Source organism: Gopherus evgoodei, chromosome 7 (assembly GCF_007399415.2).
Source record: "Gopherus evgoodei ecotype Sinaloan lineage chromosome 7, rGopEvg1_v1.p, whole genome shotgun sequence".
In the NCBI taxonomy this organism is placed as follows: domain Eukaryota; kingdom Metazoa; phylum Chordata; order Testudines; family Testudinidae; genus Gopherus; species Gopherus evgoodei.
Window position 1 is genome coordinate 97235167 of NC_044328.1, and position 18139 is coordinate 97253305.

An 18139-nucleotide genomic window follows, 5' to 3' on the forward strand; every position below is an offset into this window, starting at 1 on the left:
CAGGTGCACAGCAGCGTTAGGGGGTGGGGGGCATAAGGCTGTGGACAGGGGCCATAGCACTGGAGTGGGGGAGAGGAAGGCATGCTAGGGGCAGCAGAGGGTGGAGTTAGCCTGCATTAGGATGGGGCAGTGTAGGGATCACTGTTAACACGGGAGGGGGAGGGGGAAGGGGAGGGGGGGCAGGAGCGTGTTGAGGCTTTGGTTCCAGAGTGTGGAGAGAGAGGAATGAGGGATTTAGCTCCCCAAGTCTAGTCAGATACAGAGAGAACATCCACGCCTCTCTGCTTGGGGCTCTGTCATTCCTACATAGCAGGACACTGGAATTAGTGCAGTGGTGCCCACTCCAGAGGTGGCTGCATCTCACCTTTGGATGCCGAATCCCCTTGCAATCAGTGAATTCATGGACATGAGGAGTACATTAGTGGCTATTTTGGGCTGCACAGCTGTAAAATTGCATATGTACATGTATGCAAATAACCCTGGTGCCGCTGAGGCTGCTGGGGAATTGCCCCTTGTTCCAGGGGCCGCCTCGCTGCAGAGCCCCTCGGAGGGGAATGGGTTAAAAACCCAGCGTTTCGGGCTCCCTCCGGAAAGGCCCGAGCGGGGCAGTCTCCGTCCGGAAATAGCCGAATGCTGCAGTCTCCGTATTTCCCCGAAGATCGCTGGCAAGGTCCGAAGTTCTGCCCGGCGCCGGCCATCCGGACTGGAGTCGCTGGCCGGAAGGACCCGATCTCCTGGAGTTGTCGTCGGCGATGCCCGAAGCTGTCCCAGATGGTTCCGGAAATACCCGAACGTTTCCGGAGAGACCCGATTTTGGCCAGAGCCGCCTCGGATCTTTCCGAGCCTCCCCGATCCTTTCCCGGAGACCCCCGAAGCGGGGCCGGAACCGCCCGAAGCCGCCTGGCCCCGGCCTTGCGTGAGGAGGAGGAGGAGGCGGTAGCGCGGCGGAGCGGGAGGAGATGAAGAGCGGCCGGGAGCGGGGCTAGCGAGGGCCTGAGCGGAGCCGGACGGAACCCCTCCCCCTTTCCCCCATCGCGCGGCGGGGCCATGGCGGCCAATATGTACCGGGTGGGGGGTGAGTCTGGGGCCGGGGCTGCCCCCGGCTGGGACTGAGCTGGCCAGAGCGGGGTTGGCCTGGGGGGCTGGACCGGGCTGGGGGGACCCGTGGGGGGCTGGGCGGGGGGAGCGAGCGGGGCAGGCGGTGCTGGGGCGCCCCCCGGAGAGTGGCGCTGCGGGGCAGTGGCCGGGCCGGAGGTGTCAGTGTGGGGGGAGGGAGAGGCTGTTCTCCCCCGCACATGCTGCGCCCTTGTGTCGGGGTAGGGGAGGGGGCGGAGCGGGCTGACCCCCAGGGAGCAGGCCATATGAGGGGGTTGGGGGTGGGGAGCAGCGGATTTGTTATGTGGGGGGTTACAGAGTGGGGGCGCTGTGGGATAGGGAGGCGCTTTCATCAGGTATGGGGTGTTCATAGGCTCTGGAGGGCAGGGGGGTGGGGGGAGGTGGACAATGCGGGTTAGGGATGAGGGGCTAGTTATGTGGGGGCAGGGGAGTCTGGTGTAGTGAGCTGGTGGCATGGTATGAAGACCAAGTTCAAGGACTGGGGGGAAATAGGGCACTTGCTGTTCTGGCTGGTGGATTGGGTTAGTAATGGGCTAGTTATTTGGGGATGAGGTAGGTTGTGGTGGGAACTGGCAGGTTATGGGGTGGAGGGAATCCTTTGGGGGGCAGCAAGTTTGGTTACATGGGGTAAGGGAATTTACTGAGTATGGGGCCCATATGTGGTCTAGGGCGGTGAGCTGGTTGTATGGAGTACAGGACTTGGTGAGCTGTGGGTATGGCTGGTTGGGGAGCAGTTGGGAAATGGGGGTCAGTGAGGTGTTTGTGTGGTCAGGAGTTTGCTTGTGGGGTGTCTGTGGGGCAGTTGACCAAGAGGGGTGTGAGGTGCTTTGGGGGGGGGAGTTGGCGGGAATCTGGTTGTGGGGAGCCCGGGGGGGGCAGGGTGTATATGGGGGCAGTTTGGGGGGGTGGGTTGTGTGTAGGGAGGAACTGGAGGGCTGGGAAAGGTGTATGTAGTTTTGGGGCAATGGGGGGTGGATTATGGGCTGTGGGAGGAGGAGGCGGCGGCCTGGTTGGGGGATGTTGTGGAGGGTAAGTTATGTGGGGTAGCTTGGGTGTCTTGTTATGGAAATGGTGTGTGGAACAGTTGGTTAGGAGGTGGGGACGGTTGTGGGACATCTCATTTTGGAGGAGTGGCACTTTGAGGGAAGGGTCTGTCCTTCCCGGTGGCTCTATTTTATAACGTCTTCCCCTTGTGCTGACTGTGTGTGTCTGTCTGATTTTACACTGAGATCCTTTTACAGTTGTGCTGCTTGGGGGGGGGGTGGCTGTCTCCTCCTATCCTGGCAGCGCTGTTCCCACACCAGTACATGGCTGGTCTGCTGCCTGGGCACTGTGCCTCAGCTACCTTCTGAGCCTGGTAAATGCTGCCCAGGCCTAGCTTTTGCTGCTCCAGGCTGGAACCTATCACCAGGCACTGGCAATGCTGCCCTTAGACTGGGCCCTGTCCATGCAGATGTTTGGCAGGTGGTGCCAGCGTGGGGTGCCACCTGGTGCCTGACTGTGACTGAGAGTGGCAGTGTGGGAGGTCTGGGTGCTAAGGGGGTGGGATAGGAAGTTGTCCCCTGCTCTGGGGTGCTGCAGCCTGGGCAATGTTGGCTATGTATGCAAGAGGGTGCTGATGGGACAAATGTATTGGTGCCTGCTGCTGTGCTGACTGGTGAGATGGAGACTGGGAGAGGGACCCCCCCCTTTGGGGACTGCCTGGCTACTGCTGTTCAGGGCCTGGCCTAGGGTGGAGACAGGAAACCCCATGGATACACAGGGTGTTTGGCAGGCGAGTATGAAACAGCTGGAGCAGTCTAGGTGAGGCAGCCCCACGGAGGAGATGAATGCCCCATTAGGAGCAGGTGGCACTGGGGTGGAGACTGAAGGTGGTGGTGTGCCCCCGTGGGAACAGGTGGCTCGTGTGACGGCTCTGAGGGTTCAGCCTGTGCTTCCTGGATGCCTGCCTGTTCTCCTGATTTCCCTCTGACATCTTCGGTCTCAATTGTCTCTGCAGATTACGTCTATTTTGAGAATTCCTCCAGTAACCCCTATCTCGTCCGGCGCATTGAGGAGCTCAACAAGGTGAGGGGCCATGGGACCACGCCCCGGGGACCCCCCCCCCCATGTCCTGCATGCAGCGCTTAGGGCCACAGGACCACAGCTACCTGTATGCTCACCCCCAGCAGCCGTGCACCAGAGACCCACACCCCTCCTCCGACCTGCACCCCCTACTGGGCTTGGGAGCAACAGCCAGATGTACCCTGTCCATACATCTGCAGCTAGACCCCCACAGCCACACACCTTTGGGGATTTGTAGCCAGATCCCCTCTACAGGAGGGACCCATTGGTCAGATTGAAAGGTTGCTCCTGGGGGCACTGCAGCTGCTCTGAGCCTGCCATGTGTAAGTATGGGAGGGAGCTGGGATCCCCGGGCCGTTGCCTCAGTGCCCCAGCTGGGAGGCTGCACTGAGTGCTGTGTCCAGGATGTGGGGGTGGTGAGGAGCAACTCCCAGGGGAACAGCAGTGCCAGCCCCTCCTCTCAGGCAGCATCCTGCTCTCATCCCCAGACAGCCAATGGCAATGTGGAGGCAAAGGTGGTGTGTCTCTTCCGGCGCCGGGACATCTCCAGCAGCCTCAACAGCCTGGCTGACAGCAACGCTCGTGAGTGCTGGGGCCCATCCCCATGGCTCTACTGGCAGGCCTGGGGCCTCTGGGGGTCTGTCTTGGGGTGTGTGTGGAGTGGGGTAGAGGTCTTGGGGGTCTATTAGGCTGTCTCAGGCTAGCAGGGGGTGGGTCTGTCTTTGGGGATCATAGATGAAGTAGTAGGGGCATGCATAGGGTTGGGGGACAGTCCTAGTCGTTGGGAAGCAGTGGCTCTCTCAGGTGTGGAGTCTTGGGCACTGGGATGTGTGTAGGATGCTGTTGGGGGGCAGTGGGGCATGTGGGGGGTGGAGCTGGTTGGGGGAAGATTATGGCCCTGGGCCTGTGTTGCAGGGCAGACATGCTAGCAGAGTTGCTGCCACCTGGAGCTAGTGGGTGAAAGGCCATCCCGCCCGCCCCTCCCTGGGCAGCTCCCTGCTTGCCTGGCTAGGAGAGCTGCCAGCTCCTTCCCCAGCCCTGTCTCCTCCTCCTTTCCTTTTCCCTAGGCTGCAGGCACTGGGTAAGAGTGGCACTAATCCTTGTCATTTGTGGTATGGGGCAGGTAGTGTCTCTGGGGTGATGAGCCCCTCAGCACACAGTAGAATCAGGGTCCCACATCCTCCTCCTCCCTGTCTCACACCTGTTCACCCTGCACTGGGCAGTGCCCAAGGATTTGTGAAGTGTCTTGCAGGTGCCAAGACTTTGACCTTTCACCCCAAGAGCACTGGTGTCAAACACATAATCAGCAAATGCAACTGATAAGACCCGAGCCCAGGGGGTGTGGGTGTGGGTGGGGGGGATGTTAGTTCATTTCCCAGTCCAGAGCTGGGGTTGTAGGGGGCTGCAGATTGGGAGTGAGGGGCACCAGTAGAGCTGTAGGCGAGGGGGTGGAGGCAGCTGGCACAGCAGGGGGCTGTGGGTCAGGAGTGAGGGGTGCTGGGGGTGGAGCTTGCCCAGCTTTCCCTAGCTCATGTATGAGGCTGGTGCAGCGTGGAGGCCATGGGCAGTGCAGGGTTAACAGGCCGTGGGAGCTCTTCCGGTTGGGGCCTGTGCTAGCTGCTTGCCTGGGCTTGGGGTTTCCGGGCCTGTTCAGTGGGGGCCATCCTTGACTCTGCCCAAGTGGAGTGGGCGAGGAGTGGGACTGGGTCCCAGGGGGCTGTCCCCACCTACCCTGCCCCCACCCCACAGGGCTTCCTGAACGTGTGAACAGGGGTGGAATCAGTGCTACCCCCAACTGGGCTGCTGCCAAGTGCTGGAGACAGTGGGGCTTGGAGAACAATGAGCTTCTTGGCAGTGGTGCAGCGTGGCCACTTCCTGCTGCGGTGGGTGGGCTGGACCTTTGAGGATGGGGGAGCGTGCTCTGCTAGGGGGCGGGTTCTGAGGGGAGTGCATTCTGCTCTTGGGCAGCGGGGGTGGGTTAACCCGGGGCGGTGCTGTGCTCCAGGGGTTATTGGGGAGGGGGAACACTCTGCTTTTCAGCATGGGGAGGGTTAACCCCAGGCAGGTGCTCTGCTGCAGGGGGAGTTACGGGTGCTCCCGGGCAGGGAGGGGACGGTGAATCCTGGGGGTTGCCCTGTTCTGGGCAGGGCAGTGTGCTATGAACTGTGGTGGGGGTAGGAAGGGGGGGGTTCAGCTTGGGGGCTGAATGGGGGGTGGGGTAGTACTCTCTGTTCCTGAGGGATAGTGGGTGATGGGAGCAGCAGAGCTTTGCTCCTGGTACTGGGTGGGGGGTGTGCACTTGGGGGCAGTGAGTGATTAGGGACGGACAGTAGCAGCCTTTGGCTGGGATTTGGGAGATTGGGGTCTGATTTTGCTGTAGGGTTTGGTGTATCTGTGGGGCTGTCTGTCAGGGAGAAGTGTTTGTGTGTCAGGGGAGGGGGATGGGGTTTCCATGGGGCTGTCTGTTAGGGAGGTCTCTGTGGGGCTGTCTGTTGAGGGGACGTGGTGGGGTTGTGGGCTCTCAGGGGGAGGTGGGGAGGCTCTGTGTCGGGGGGGGGAGGTGGTGAGTGTGGGAGCCCCTGACCCTCGTGTCCTGCTGCAGGCGAGTTTGAGGAGGAGTCGAAGCAGCCGGGGGTGTCGGAGCAGCAGCGGCACCAGCTGAAGCATCGTGAGCTCTTCCTGTCGCGCCAGTTTGAGTCGCTGCCAGCCACCCACATACGGTGCGTGGGGGAGCTCTGCTGGGCATGGGGACTAGGGCTCTTTTGAGGGAGGGGCCCTCGGCCGGGGGGACTTATCCTGGGTTTCTTGCCTCCCTGTTGCCATCCCTGACTCTTGTGTCCTCTGGGGGGGTCCAGCACCATGGCAGTTGCACAGGGAGGGGTGTGAGCCTGGGGCAACAGCTCTGCAGGGCTGACTCTGCTGCTGCTGGTGGGTCTGGCGGGATGCCTCAGGGCCCCGATCTGGAGCAGGGGGAGCCATGGGGCCAGCTTGTGATGTGACCTGTGCTTGGTTCCTGCAGGGGGAAATGCAGCGTCACACTGCTCAACGAGACTGACATCCTCAGCCAGTACCTGGAGAAGGAGGTGAGGAGTTGGGCCTGTGGAGGGGCTGGGTCTGCAGGGGTTGAGGGGCTGGGCTCAGCCCCCTGGAACTGGTCAGGGGGTGGGGGCAAGGAAGAAGGAGGACTTGCCCCTTGCCTGGCTGCAGGTGAGAAGGGTTGAAACCAGGGCACAGCTCTCTCTTGGGGGGGTGGGAAGAGCTGTTTCTGGGTGGGGCAGGGTTGTGGGAGACCAGTCTGCTGGGGTGCCCTGCCTCATCCCTCTGCCCCTACCCCAGGACTGCTTCTTCTACTCGTTGGTCTTTGACCCTGTCCAGAAGACGCTTCTGGCTGACCAGGGGGAGATCCGGGTCGGCTGCAAGTACCAAGCTGAGATCCCTGACCGGCTGGCTGAAGGTGATGGGGGAGGGTGTCTCCTGGACCAATCTGTGCCCCTGGGGGAGGTCAGCCTTGTTCTCTGGGGGAACCATGTCCCGGGGGAGGACCCCAGTGCCCTAGGGGAGCCATGTGCCTTGCCTGTCTCTCTCGGGGTGGGGGAAGAGATGCAGTATTGTCTTTCCTGACTGGCCCCTCCCCACAGGTGAGTCGGACAATCGGAACCAGCAGAAGATGGAGATGAAGGTCTGGGACCCTGACAACCCACTGACCGACCGGCAGATTGACCAATTCTTGGTGGTGGCTCGGTGAGATGCCAGTGGGGGAGAGGGGCACGGTGCTCAATGGACTGGCGGGTGGGGGTCTTGATTCACGTGAGGCCCCCTTGGGCTCTGGGTTGTCGCTAACCTGTGTCCCTCCCCAGGGCCGTTGGGACCTTTGCTCGAGCTCTGGACTGCAGCAGCTCCATCCGGCAGCCCAGTCTGCACATGAGCGCAGCTGCCGCCTCCCGGGACATCACACTGGTGAGAAGGAGTTTGGGGGGCAGGGAACAGGCTATGTGTTTTCTGAGTTCTGCAGTCCATTTGTGTGGTGTCCTTATCCCCACTGGCTCCTGGAGGGGCCCCTACAACCCAAGGTGACTCACTGGATGTTACAGGGGCTTCAGAAGCTATCTCAACCCTCCTGACTCAAGGCTGGGGGGCTTGGGTTTCCCCCTGCCCAGAGGTTGAGAGACGTAACCCCTGGGGAACATTGCACTCCTCTCACGGGGTGCTGGCTCAGGGCCTCGTGTGTCCCCCGGCAGCCAGGAGCGACAGCCTGCTGACCACCCCTTTCCCTGCAGTTCCACGCCATGGACACACTGCAGCGGAATGGCTATGACCTCGCCAAGGCCATGTCGACGCTGGTGCCCCAGGGGGGCCCAGTGCTGTGCCGCGATGAGATGGAGGAGTGGTCGGCCTCAGAAGCCATGCTCTTTGAGGAGGCGCTGGAGAAGTATGGCAAGGACTTCAATGACATCCGGCAAGACTTCGTGAGTAGTGATGGGGGGGATGGATCCAGCTGGGACCAGCTCTAAGTCCTTCCTCTGCAGGGGTGGTAAGAACCTCCCAGGCACTCACACTGGACTGCTCCATCTTGGGGGGGACGTGGACCCAGAAGCGGGGCTGGGAGCCCTGGAGACTGATCCTGCACTGGCTCGGGTCGGCAGGGAGTGCTGAGGCACTGCTGTCTCCCTCCCACCCCATGCCTCCTGGGGCTGGGTATGTGGGGCTCTCCTGGTGCTGTCTGACTGCCTCTCTGGCCCTTGCAGCTGCCCTGGAAGTCCCTGGCCAGCATTGTGCAGTTCTACTACATGTGGAAAACCACCGACCGCTACATCCAGCAGGTGAGCTGGGCCCAGGAGGTGAGGGGCTCTGGGACTGGGCCTTCCTCCTGCCGGGCTGAGTGAGGGGGCTGCATCTCCTCCCCTGCTTAGGCTGTGTCTCTGTTTGCAGAAAAGGTTGAAGGCTGCTGAAGCTGATAGCAAACTGAAGCAGGTCTACATCCCTACCTAGTGAGTATGGTGGAGGGGGATGGGTGTGTGTGTGTGGGGCTCTCACCCCCGCCTAGTGTGAGCATGGGGGAGGGGGGAGTCACACCCCCCAGTGTGAGCATGTGGGGGAGCTGGGACAGGACCACAGGAGGTTAGGCCTGAGGGAGAGACTGTCTTCTTCTAATGGAGGGCTGGGGTAAGAGGTGCCTGTCCCATGCACTGTGGGGAGCAGGCCACCTGCCTTCCTCCTAGGTGGCGGGTGGGCTGGAGCCAGAGTTGGGTGTGACCTTGTCTCTTCTCCCCTGGCAGTACTAAACCTAACCCCAATCAGATCATCTCGGTGGGCTCCAAGCCTGGCATGAACGGGGCTGGCTTCCAGAAGGGGCTGACCTGTGAAAGCTGCCACAGTGAGTGCTGATGTGGGGCTCCAAGGAGTGGGGTTGTCTGTGCCCGGTCCTGGGGGTGGAGGGCCCTGACTGCTGCCATGGATCCTGTCCTTGGGGAGGGAGGTCGGGTCCCTGGGCCTCCCTGTCAGCGGGTTGCTTGGTTGTGGAGTCCCCTCCCCCTAATGATGCAGTCTCTCCTTGCCCTCAGCCACCCAGTCAGCACAGTGGTATGCCTGGGGCCCGCCCAACATGCAGTGCCGCCTCTGTGCCTCTTGCTGGATCTACTGGAAGAAATACGGGGGGCTGAAGACCCCAACACAGCTGGAGGGAGCTGCCCGCAGTGCCACGGTAATGCCTGCTGAGGGACATGGCGCCACAGTAACACTTCCCGGGAGATGGGCATGCAGAGCACTGACAGTGATGTGGCAATCCCCGCCCAGGGGCATAGGCATGCAGGGAGCTGCATGCAGTGTCTCGGTAATGCCTGCTGGAGTGGATGGGCATGGGTGCAGCCCTCCATGATTAATGCCTGCATTGGGGGCTGGTGGGGGGGGCAGGGGTATTAGGCTGCACTAGGGAGGCCCTCATTCCTCATGGTCCCAGGGGGTGTACATACCCCACAGGGTGAGATCTGGGGACTGCCAGCACTTGAGCCTTGGGCTCCTCTGTCCAACCTGTGCTGGGCTGTGTCCCTGCCCCCAGGCTCTCCCAGTGCCCCATGCTGGGCCCTGACCCACTTCCCCTTCTGTGTCGCAGGAGCCGCACTCCAGGGGCCACATGTCAAGGCCGGAAGCCCAGAGTCTTTCTCCCTATACAACCAGCGCCAACCGGGCCAAGCTGCTGGCCAAGAACCGCCAGACTTTCCTGCTGCAGACCACCAAGCTGACCCGCATTGCCCGCCGCATGTGCCGCGACATCCTGCAGCCACGCCGTGCTGCCCGGCGCCCCTATGCCCCTATCAATGCCAACGCCATCAAGGCTGAGTGTACGTGTGCTGGGCTGGGAGGGAGGACACCATGGGCTCCCCTATCTCACACCCACTCTCTGCTTCCCTCCATAGGCTCGATCCGGCTACCCAAGGCAGCCAAGACCCCCCTGAAGATTCACCCCCTGGTGCGACTGCCACTGGCCACCATCGTCAAGGAGCTGGGTAAGGGCCAGGGGCACAGAGCTCTAGGCACAGCAGGGAGAGCCCAACTGGGAAGGACTGAGGCCTGCAGCCTCACACCTGCTTGGCTTCCCATGCCCCACACCAGCCCTTACCCCCATCCCAAGGGGGAAACTCCTCAGCCCCCGCATTGACCGGACAGCACTGCTCTCCACCTGAACAGGGCTGTTGCTCCATGGTCTTTGAGTGCTTGTCTGTGGCTCCCACTCTAGGTGCATTTGCATGAGGTTGGACGCCCTTGCATGCCCCCAGCTGTAGGCAAAAAGGGCAGAGTGGATGCAACCGTCCCTCAGTTCCTGTTGCTGCCTCTGGCAGCGAGATAGAGCCAGGCTGTGGCTGCCTGCTGCCCTCAGCATGTTTTCTAGTGGTAGGTAGGTCGCGTTAATCCCTTAAATGCTTTTTTCCCTTAGTTTTCTCAACGATCCCCTCCCCACTTCTCCCAAGTTCCTTATTTTTCTTTGGTGCTTTATGGATTGAAGGCCCTCAGGCTTCCCACCCTGTGCTTGTTCCCCTTTCCCATGGACGTGGCCCTTAACTGTCTGCCTAGGCAAGACATGTATCCGATTGGTGCACTCTCTGCTAATCCTTCTTGTCAACAAGACAATCATGGACATTCGGCTGAAATGCTGCTTCTGGAGCAGTCGGGAGCACTTTGAACCCAGAAGAATGGATATCAGGCTGCACACGACCTTCTACTTCAAGTCCCTGGCAGTCAGTGCTGCTGGCAGCTGGGATGCAGTTCCTGAGACCGGTACCATTGGGGGAATCTAAAATGGTACCAATAGGCCAGCCACAGCTGCCAAAAGTCAGCTTGGCATCACTGGCTGCTCCAGTGCTGAAGGCTGGTACCACATCCTCCCCTCTGAGGCAGACTTGCCGAGAACACCAGACCACACATAGCTTCAGGCACCAATCTACCTTCCAGGAACGAGGAGGTGCTGAGAGGCCTAAGAAAAGTCATTGGCCTTTGGTCCCCTCCCTCTCAGAATCCAGGGGCAAGTAACAAGGAATCGAGTGGTCCAGCACCCGTGGGTACTAAAATGACAAATTTGTTGGCATTGGAGCTGTCGGTACCAGTGATAGACTTGAACAGTTTCTGGTTTGGGGAGTTGCTACTTCTTTGGTCCCGAGTATGCTACACATGGAACAATCTTCAACAGCTGTGCTGACACACTGGCCAACAGGTCACACTGCTATCGCAGGAAATCTCCAATCCCTCTCCAGACAACACCACCTCTTCCCGCCCGTATAGCGGGCTTTGGGATGGGCTCCTCTCCAGTGAGCACCACTTGTTTCAGAGTGCTGTTCTGTCCTCTGACACCCACATCCATGGCAGTGGTCTGACTTGCCCCACTCTTACAGCTCTTCACTGTGGCCGTACTGGACTCCACTCTGAAATCCTCCAGAAGTAGCTCTTCCTTTAGCACACTGGCAAGCAAAGAATGTTCCGCTCTCCTGCAGCTTTGACTACAGGGCCCCCCTAAGAGACGACCCAGATCCCTTGGCTGTGAGATGCTTGGAGGGGTAGAGATGAGGAAGAACATCCTGCAGAGGAGGGAGAGACTGGTGCTGAAACTGAGGAGCAGTGTCCCCAACCTCTCCAATAGATCCCTCCTTGTCTCACCTAAGAGAGCAGCCTCCTCTGCTCTGGATGGCTACAGGAGCAGACTACTCAGACTCTGATGCTCTAGAAACTGAGACCTCAGTGATCCAGGACCCCTCATCCCTCAGACTGCTTGACATCTCTGCTCTGGACAGGATGATGAAGCCAGTTGGGAAGGGCACAGTGGAGCCAGTCACAGATCTCTGGAAACCCCTGGGTACCTTCACCCCAATTTCAAAGCAAGTGGAGGAAAAAGGAGATCAAGTTCTGCAGAAGGGAGCTGAGAAGTTCTACAACCACCTGGTCTCTGGATTTCTGGTGGTCTCGGAATGAGACAGACAGACAGGCTGGTCCACTGATGTCTACGCTGAAAGACAAAACCCCGAATAGAAAGCTTGACTTCTCTGGGGTAGAAAAACTTACTTCTCTGCCTTGTCACAGGTACAGATAGCAAATTACCAAGCACTATTCTGAGTCGGACTCTAACTTGGGAGAAAGCTCCCTTTGTCAGTAGAGTTTAAGAGGATAGACAATATCTAAAGGCAATAACATCTGTCACTGGTGCAAACATCTCTCCAAGCAGCCATGGATGCTTGGGATATGTGGCTAGATCCATGGCCGTAGGAGTCACCACATGGCTACAGGCACCAGGTGTCCCAAAGGAGTTGCAGAATACCATTTCAGACTGGCAGTTCAAGAGATATTTAGCCCCTGTACTATGATGCTGTACATTCCCTGAAGGATTCCAGAGACCTGTGGCAATTATTGGGCATTCGTACTCCGGCCTACAGAAGAAAGCCAGACCGGGCAAGGAATAGCCATCTGCTCGCAGCAGCAACCTAGGTTTTCTCATCCACCACTAGCCATCCCAACTTCATTGTCTAGGGAGCAGGTTTGACACACAGGTCAAGAGTCACAATCCAGAGCTCTTCTCCCCAACCTTATCTTGGGATGCCACCTTTATTCACTCTGATGTAGAGTAATTACTGACCAATGGGTACTATAAATCATCTCCCAGAGTACTCCCGTTCCAGTCTCTACCCCCTTTCTTGTCCCTCCCCAGGGGCCCTTCTCATGAAAACCAATTGCAAGTGGCCTCCCTGCCTGCCTAGGAGCAGGGAAATGGTTTCTACTCCTGATAGTTCTTTATTCCAAGAAAAAAGGGGGACCACATCCCATCCTCAACGTGAGAAGGCCGAGCAGGCACATATGCAACTTCCTGGATGGCAATGCTCGCATCCCTCATCCCTTTATTACAGGCTTAAGGCTGGTTTGTGGTTCCAGACTTACAGGATGTGCCCTTCCTGTGGGCTAGAGCAATTGTGCTATGGAAGTGCCTCTGACTGTAGGGGCAACCATTATCACTGCAAGGTGCTGACCTTTGGTATCTCTAGAGGACCAAGAGTCTTTACAAAGTACCTGGTGAGACAGCTGAAGAGACAGAGCATGGATGTCTAGGCAGCCCCATCAGGAAGTCTCCCTAGATTCTGTCCTTGGAGTATTCAAGAAACTCAGCCTTATCATAGAACTGGAAGGGAATTCATTAAGTCATCCAGTCCAGTCCCCTGCACTCAAGGCAGGACTAAGTAATAACTAGACCACCCTTAACAGGTGTGCGTCTAACCTGCTCTTAAAAACCTCCAATGATGGAGATTCTATAACCTCCCTAGGCAATTTGTTCCAGTGCTTAACCACCCTGACAGGAAGTTTTTCCTAATGTCCAACCTAAACCTCCCTGGCTGCAATTTAAGCCCATTACCTCTTGTCCTATCCTCTGAGTTTAACGAGAACAATTTACCTCCCTCCCTTCTTGCAACAACCCTTTGTGTACTTGAAAACTGTTATCATGTCCCACCTCAGTCTTCTCTTCTCCAGACTAAACACATCTAATTTTTTCAATCTTTGCTCATAGGTCATGTTTTCTAGACCTTTAATCATTTTTGTTGCTCTTCTCTGGATTTTCTCCAGTTTATCCACATTTCCTGAAATGTGGTGCCGAGAACTGGACACAATATTCCAGCTGAGGCCTTATCAGCACGGAGTAGAGAGGAAGAGTTACTTCTCGTGTCTTGCTTACAACATTCCTGCTAATACATCCCAGAAGGATGTTTGCCCTTTTTTGCAATATTACATTGTTGACTCATATTTAGCTTATGATCCACTATGACCCCCCTCAGATCTCTTTCCGCAGCACTCCTTCCTAGGCAGTCATTTCCCATTTTGTATGTATGCAACTGATTGTTCTTTCCGATATGGAGTACTTTGCATTTGTCCTTACTGAATTTCATCCTACTTACTTCAAACCTGCTGCCAGATCATTTTGAATTTCAATCCTATCGTCCAAAGCACTTTTAACCCCTCCCAGCTTGGTATCGTCTGCAAACTTTATAAGTGTACTCTCTATGCCATTATCTAAATCATTGATGAAGATATTGAACAGAACTGGAGCCAGAACTGTTCCCTGCGGGACCCCACTTGTTATGCCCTTCCAGCCTGACTGTGAACCACTGATAACTCTGGGAGCGATTTTCAAACCAGTTATGCATCCACCTTATAGTACCTCCATTTAGGTTGTATTTCCCTAGTTTGTTTATGAGAAGGCCACGCACAACAGTATCAAAAGCCTTACTAAAGTTAAGATATACCACATATTATTTGCTCCATTATCTTTCCGGCTATTGAAGTTATGCTGACTGGTCTGTAATTCCCCAGGTTGTCCTTAATTCCCCTTTTTATAGATTGGTACTACATTTGCCCTCTTCCAGACTTCTGGAATTTCTCCTCTTGATGATAAATTCCAGCAAATCATCCAACCCCAGATGGTTCATAGTAGCTCTGACTGACCCCCTGTTCATCAGTGGTGTACCTTCCCAAGGAGAGGTTTCCCCAGACAACCATTGGCCATTGCAGGGGCCTCAAGAAGTAGTGCACTTTGCTCTTTCCTAGTCTCTGCCTGTGGCACATACTAGTTAGTCCCGTGAGGGCTGTAATACTTAGTCTGCTCCTGGTTATTGAGCCCAATAGCCTGAGTTAACTGGCTGGGGTTGAGTGGTCTGAGCTATACAGAAGGTCAGACTAGATGGTCCTCCTGGCTTAAACTCTGTGACCTCCCACATCATATTAAATCAATCAGCCATGGTGAAAACCTGTCCTCGACTCTTAGGCTGCTCTGACATGATGCTGCTAGCTAGGCTTTGCCTCCCCCAGCACAGGGCTGGCTCAGGTCCGTTTATTGCCTTACAAGACAGACATGCATGTCGTCATCCCAATTCCTATCATGTCGTCATTAAACTGGTCAACAGAAGCTCTGCATCTCCATCCTTTCACCAACAAAGACCTCAATCCCAGATTCTTCTGGGACAGGCTGGGGTGCTCAGATGGACCAGCTTCAGATAGGGGAACCATCGTCTCTGGGAGAGATGAGACTGCCTACAAACATCTCTCTAGTTGCTGGATCTCATTCAAATGTCACCTCTGCCTTCAATAGCACTACCAGATTGTCCTAATACCGTATCTCAGAATCATGGCCAGATTCTCCATCCAGACACAAACATCTAACTACCTGCTCGTGTTGGCTGGTTAAGGGCTGCCAATAGAGCCTGTTCATTGCAAGTCTGAGGACTGATTTTACCAAGCAGAAAGCTCTCCACAAGGAGAACGAACTTCTCACAATGAGAAGATTCTCATTCTGGGAGCAACCATGTAGCCATGACTCTCTGGAAAGCCCTAGTGTCAAGAATCTTGACTGTGTGGTCTGCATCTGAATCTCTGTGGACTCTAGATCAGTTCGGTCAAGGTCCACCTTGCAGCAGCTAGAGCATGTCAGCGCAGTCCAGTCATGTGGTGTATTCTCCCTCCTACAGTTAGAAAGCCAAATAAAGGCCTGGCAGGGCTCATGTAGCCACCTCTGAGCCCCTCTCTGAATATTCCCTTCAGCACCTTACTCTCAGTGTGGCTCTTCTGGTGGCCATTCTATCAGCCAAGCACGTCAGCAAACTCCAAGCCCCCTGGCTCCATTATACCATGTTTCATCCAGATCAGGGGGTGGCAAGACTATCTCCTAAAGGTGTTTTAAGATTCCCACTGAATCCAGAGTGAATTTCCCTGTTTTCTTTCCTAACTACACTTCCTCTTGTATTTCTTTCCTAAGTACAATTCCTCTTGTGGGAGAAAGAAGTATCTCCACCTTGGAGAGATCTCTGTGGCCCTGCTCTTACCTAGTAGGACCAGTCTCCCTGCCTTTTGGTTTCATTAACTGGCACCGCTAAGGGACAAGTGGTCTCTTCCTAGAGCCCATCTAAATGGCTTCCCTAGTGGATTCCAGTGTTATCACATGGCAGGCGTTCCCTCTCCCCAGGTACCACAGCTTTTTCAGCCAGAGGTCAGGCTGCCTCGTCTGCATGTTTCAGGAACCCTCCCGTTGGAGTAACCTGCTGCCCTGTGTCCAAAGCTGTGTCCTAGACTGGGCTTTAAGCCCAGTGGCCAGGTTCAGAAAGGCCATGTTCCAATCACTGTTCAGGGCCACTGATGGCACCTGGGAGGTGGGACTGCTGGCCAGTCACCTAGGATGAGATTCGTGCAGGCACACACACGAGGGAACAGAGGGATGGTCATGGCCATGCCGCCCTTCATACCCTCAGGTGTGCGGAGAGGGAACCTGGCAGGTAGGACACTGCTGGGCAAATGATTCCCCTCTCGCTTGTGGGGCTCAGACACTTAAAGGGGAATTCCCATGGACACCACCATCCCCAAGCCCCCCAGTTAGTGCAAGTTAAGGAATGCCCAAGGGGAGGTTGGGGTGCAGCCCTGGAGGAATCCTCATGGGGGTACAGTGGGGCATTGTGGTGGGGGAGGGCTGTGTTTGGTTAATATATTGGGGTGGGGGTGTGCATGGAGAGTTAGGATGTTGGGGCGGGGCAGAGGGCAATGAACTAGGCTGTGGGATCCTCATGGTGCTGTCTGGTTTTCCAGCTGCGCAGGCCCCTCTGAAACCAAAAACGCCACGTGGCACCAAGACGCCCATAAACCGGAACCAAATGAGCCAGAACCGGGGCCTGGCCGGCATCGTGGGCAAGAGGGCGTACGACAGCGTGAGTGCCACACACACACTCTGGTGTGGGGGGCAGCGATGGCATGAGTGACCGGGGGGGTCCTCACCCATGGGTGGGTGCTTGCTGTCAAAACTTCCTACCTGTGCTCCAGGACCCCAGAGCCCCTTCCCAAGGGGGGCGCTGCTCAGGCAACCCCATGGGAGTCAGGTTAGTGGGTCCCAACAGAGGGTGGGGCTTAGCTGATGGTTCTGGTCTGTGATTGGTTTAGGGGGTGGGGTCCATGCAGAGGAGGGGGTAAGGCCCAGCTGATGGCTCTGGTCTGTGATTGGTGCAGGTGGCAGGGAGCGGGGTCCCGTTTTCGGCCAATGGCCGGCCCATGACCTCAGGGATGCGGTCGAGTGCCCAGCCAGCTGTCAAGCGTCAGAAGCTGAACCCAGCTGATGCCCCCAACCCTGTTGTCTTCGTGGCCACTAAGGACACCAGGTACCTTGGGGGTGAGGGGCAGAGGGGGCCCCAGGTAATGGGGGGGAAGGGGAGTCACTAGGTCAAGGAGGACAGGTCCCACCAGACAATGGGGGAAATCATGGCAGATGGTGGGACAGGCAGAAGGGACACTTGGTAATGGGAGGGGATTGGTGGGGAGCACCCCAAGGCCAGCTGGGGGAGAATCGAAGCTCTCAGTTGGATGGGGGGGAAATTGGGGGATTTAGTCTTGCCTCCACTCCAACCCACTAGTCTTTGAATGGGGGAGGGCATTCCATCTTTTCTCTCCCCCCCCCCCCAACCTCTGGGAGGGCAGGGGCTGTGGCTCATTCTTGCTGTGACTTGCTGCCCCTCACTGAGCTGAGGGCTCTTGTGTGTTGTGGCAGCAGGAGCTATCTGGCTTGTGCCTGCTTGGACCTACAGCTGCCTGGGGGAATATTTGGAGGGGCCCTGACCACCTGCTTACAGGCTGTCCCACTCTGCCCCGCTGTCTGTCTCCTGCAGGGCACTGCGCAAGGCTCTCACCCACCTGGAGATGCGCCGAGCTGCCCGTAGGCCCAACCTGCCACTCAAGGTGAAGCCAGTGCTGCCCATACGGCCTGTGATAGCGCCGCTGGTGCCAGGGCCCCCAGCCCACCCTGCCAGCACCAGTGAACCCATCATCCTGGAGGACTGAGTCCGGCCCCTCTTCCCAGAGCCGCACCTCCGCCATCTCCAGAGCCTGTATGCATGGCAAGCTGGGCTGCAGCGTCTGGTTCCACGTGTCCCCCATTGGGGGCTCCCCTGGCCCCCTGAGGGATCAGCCCAGGGGTGTGAGGAGCAGGGGTGTGGCTTCCACTATTTTAAGATATTTTATTTCCACAAACTCCCCCTCCCTCTTCAGGGCTGGGGTGTTTGTGTCAGGATCGTGGGGAGGCAGGGGCTCCGTCTGCCCCCTCTCCCCAAATGCAGTTACTACTTGTCTTTCTTTGTTTCCCTGTGTTGGTTCTGCTGTCTCTGCTCATTTCCCACAAGCCACAACTCTGCTCCCTCCCGAGCCCATGAAACTGGGCCTGGCTCCCGCACCAAGCCCAGCCGGGCCTGGGTTTTGTACATGATCAGAGAGGAGAATCTGTCTGTTTTTTTAACTCGACCTGTAACCAGTTCTTATAGCAACCAGGAAATAAACCAATGCCTTTTCTTCACCTGCCCACTGCTGGGGGAGGAGGAGTGGGGGAGGGACAGGAGGTGGATGGAGCCCTCAGTTCATGGGGTCCACTGGGAGAAGGGAGGGGGCTCCTCATGCTGAGCTGCTGCCTTTG

At 57.2% G+C, this 18139-nt stretch overlaps 1 protein-coding gene across 1 annotated transcript; it reads left to right on the forward strand.

The window, feature by feature from the left end:
- The first annotated feature begins 939 nt into the window (after positions 1-939).
- On the forward strand, positions 940-18022 carry MTA2 (metastasis associated 1 family member 2). The gene is made up of 18 exons (XM_030569191.1): positions 940-1075; positions 3116-3183; positions 3669-3762; positions 5783-5900; positions 6200-6263; positions 6517-6634; positions 6819-6921; positions 7038-7137; positions 7458-7646; positions 7926-8000; positions 8110-8168; positions 8457-8554; positions 8742-8881; positions 9290-9518; positions 9594-9683; positions 16276-16394; positions 16690-16838; positions 17343-18022. Exons 1-18 carry the CDS (start codon positions 1048-1050, stop codon positions 17512-17514), a joined length of 2013 nt encoding a protein of 670 aa, XP_030425051.1. The 5' UTR covers positions 940-1047; the 3' UTR covers positions 17515-18022.
- Positions 18023-18139: the final 117 nt, after the last annotated feature.

Excerpts from the sequence above, each read along its gene's own strand:
- MTA2 (XM_030569191.1), top strand. The coding sequence starts at position 1,048 with ATGGCGGCCAATATGTACCGGGTGGGGG. Across the intron at positions 8,001-8,109 it reads CCGACCGCTACATCCAGCAG|AAAAGGTTGAAGGCTGCTGA; the intron begins GTGAGCTGGGCC and ends CTCTGTTTGCAG. Across the intron at positions 16,395-16,689 it reads GCAAGAGGGCGTACGACAGC|GTGGCAGGGAGCGGGGTCCC; the intron begins GTGAGTGCCACA and ends TGATTGGTGCAG.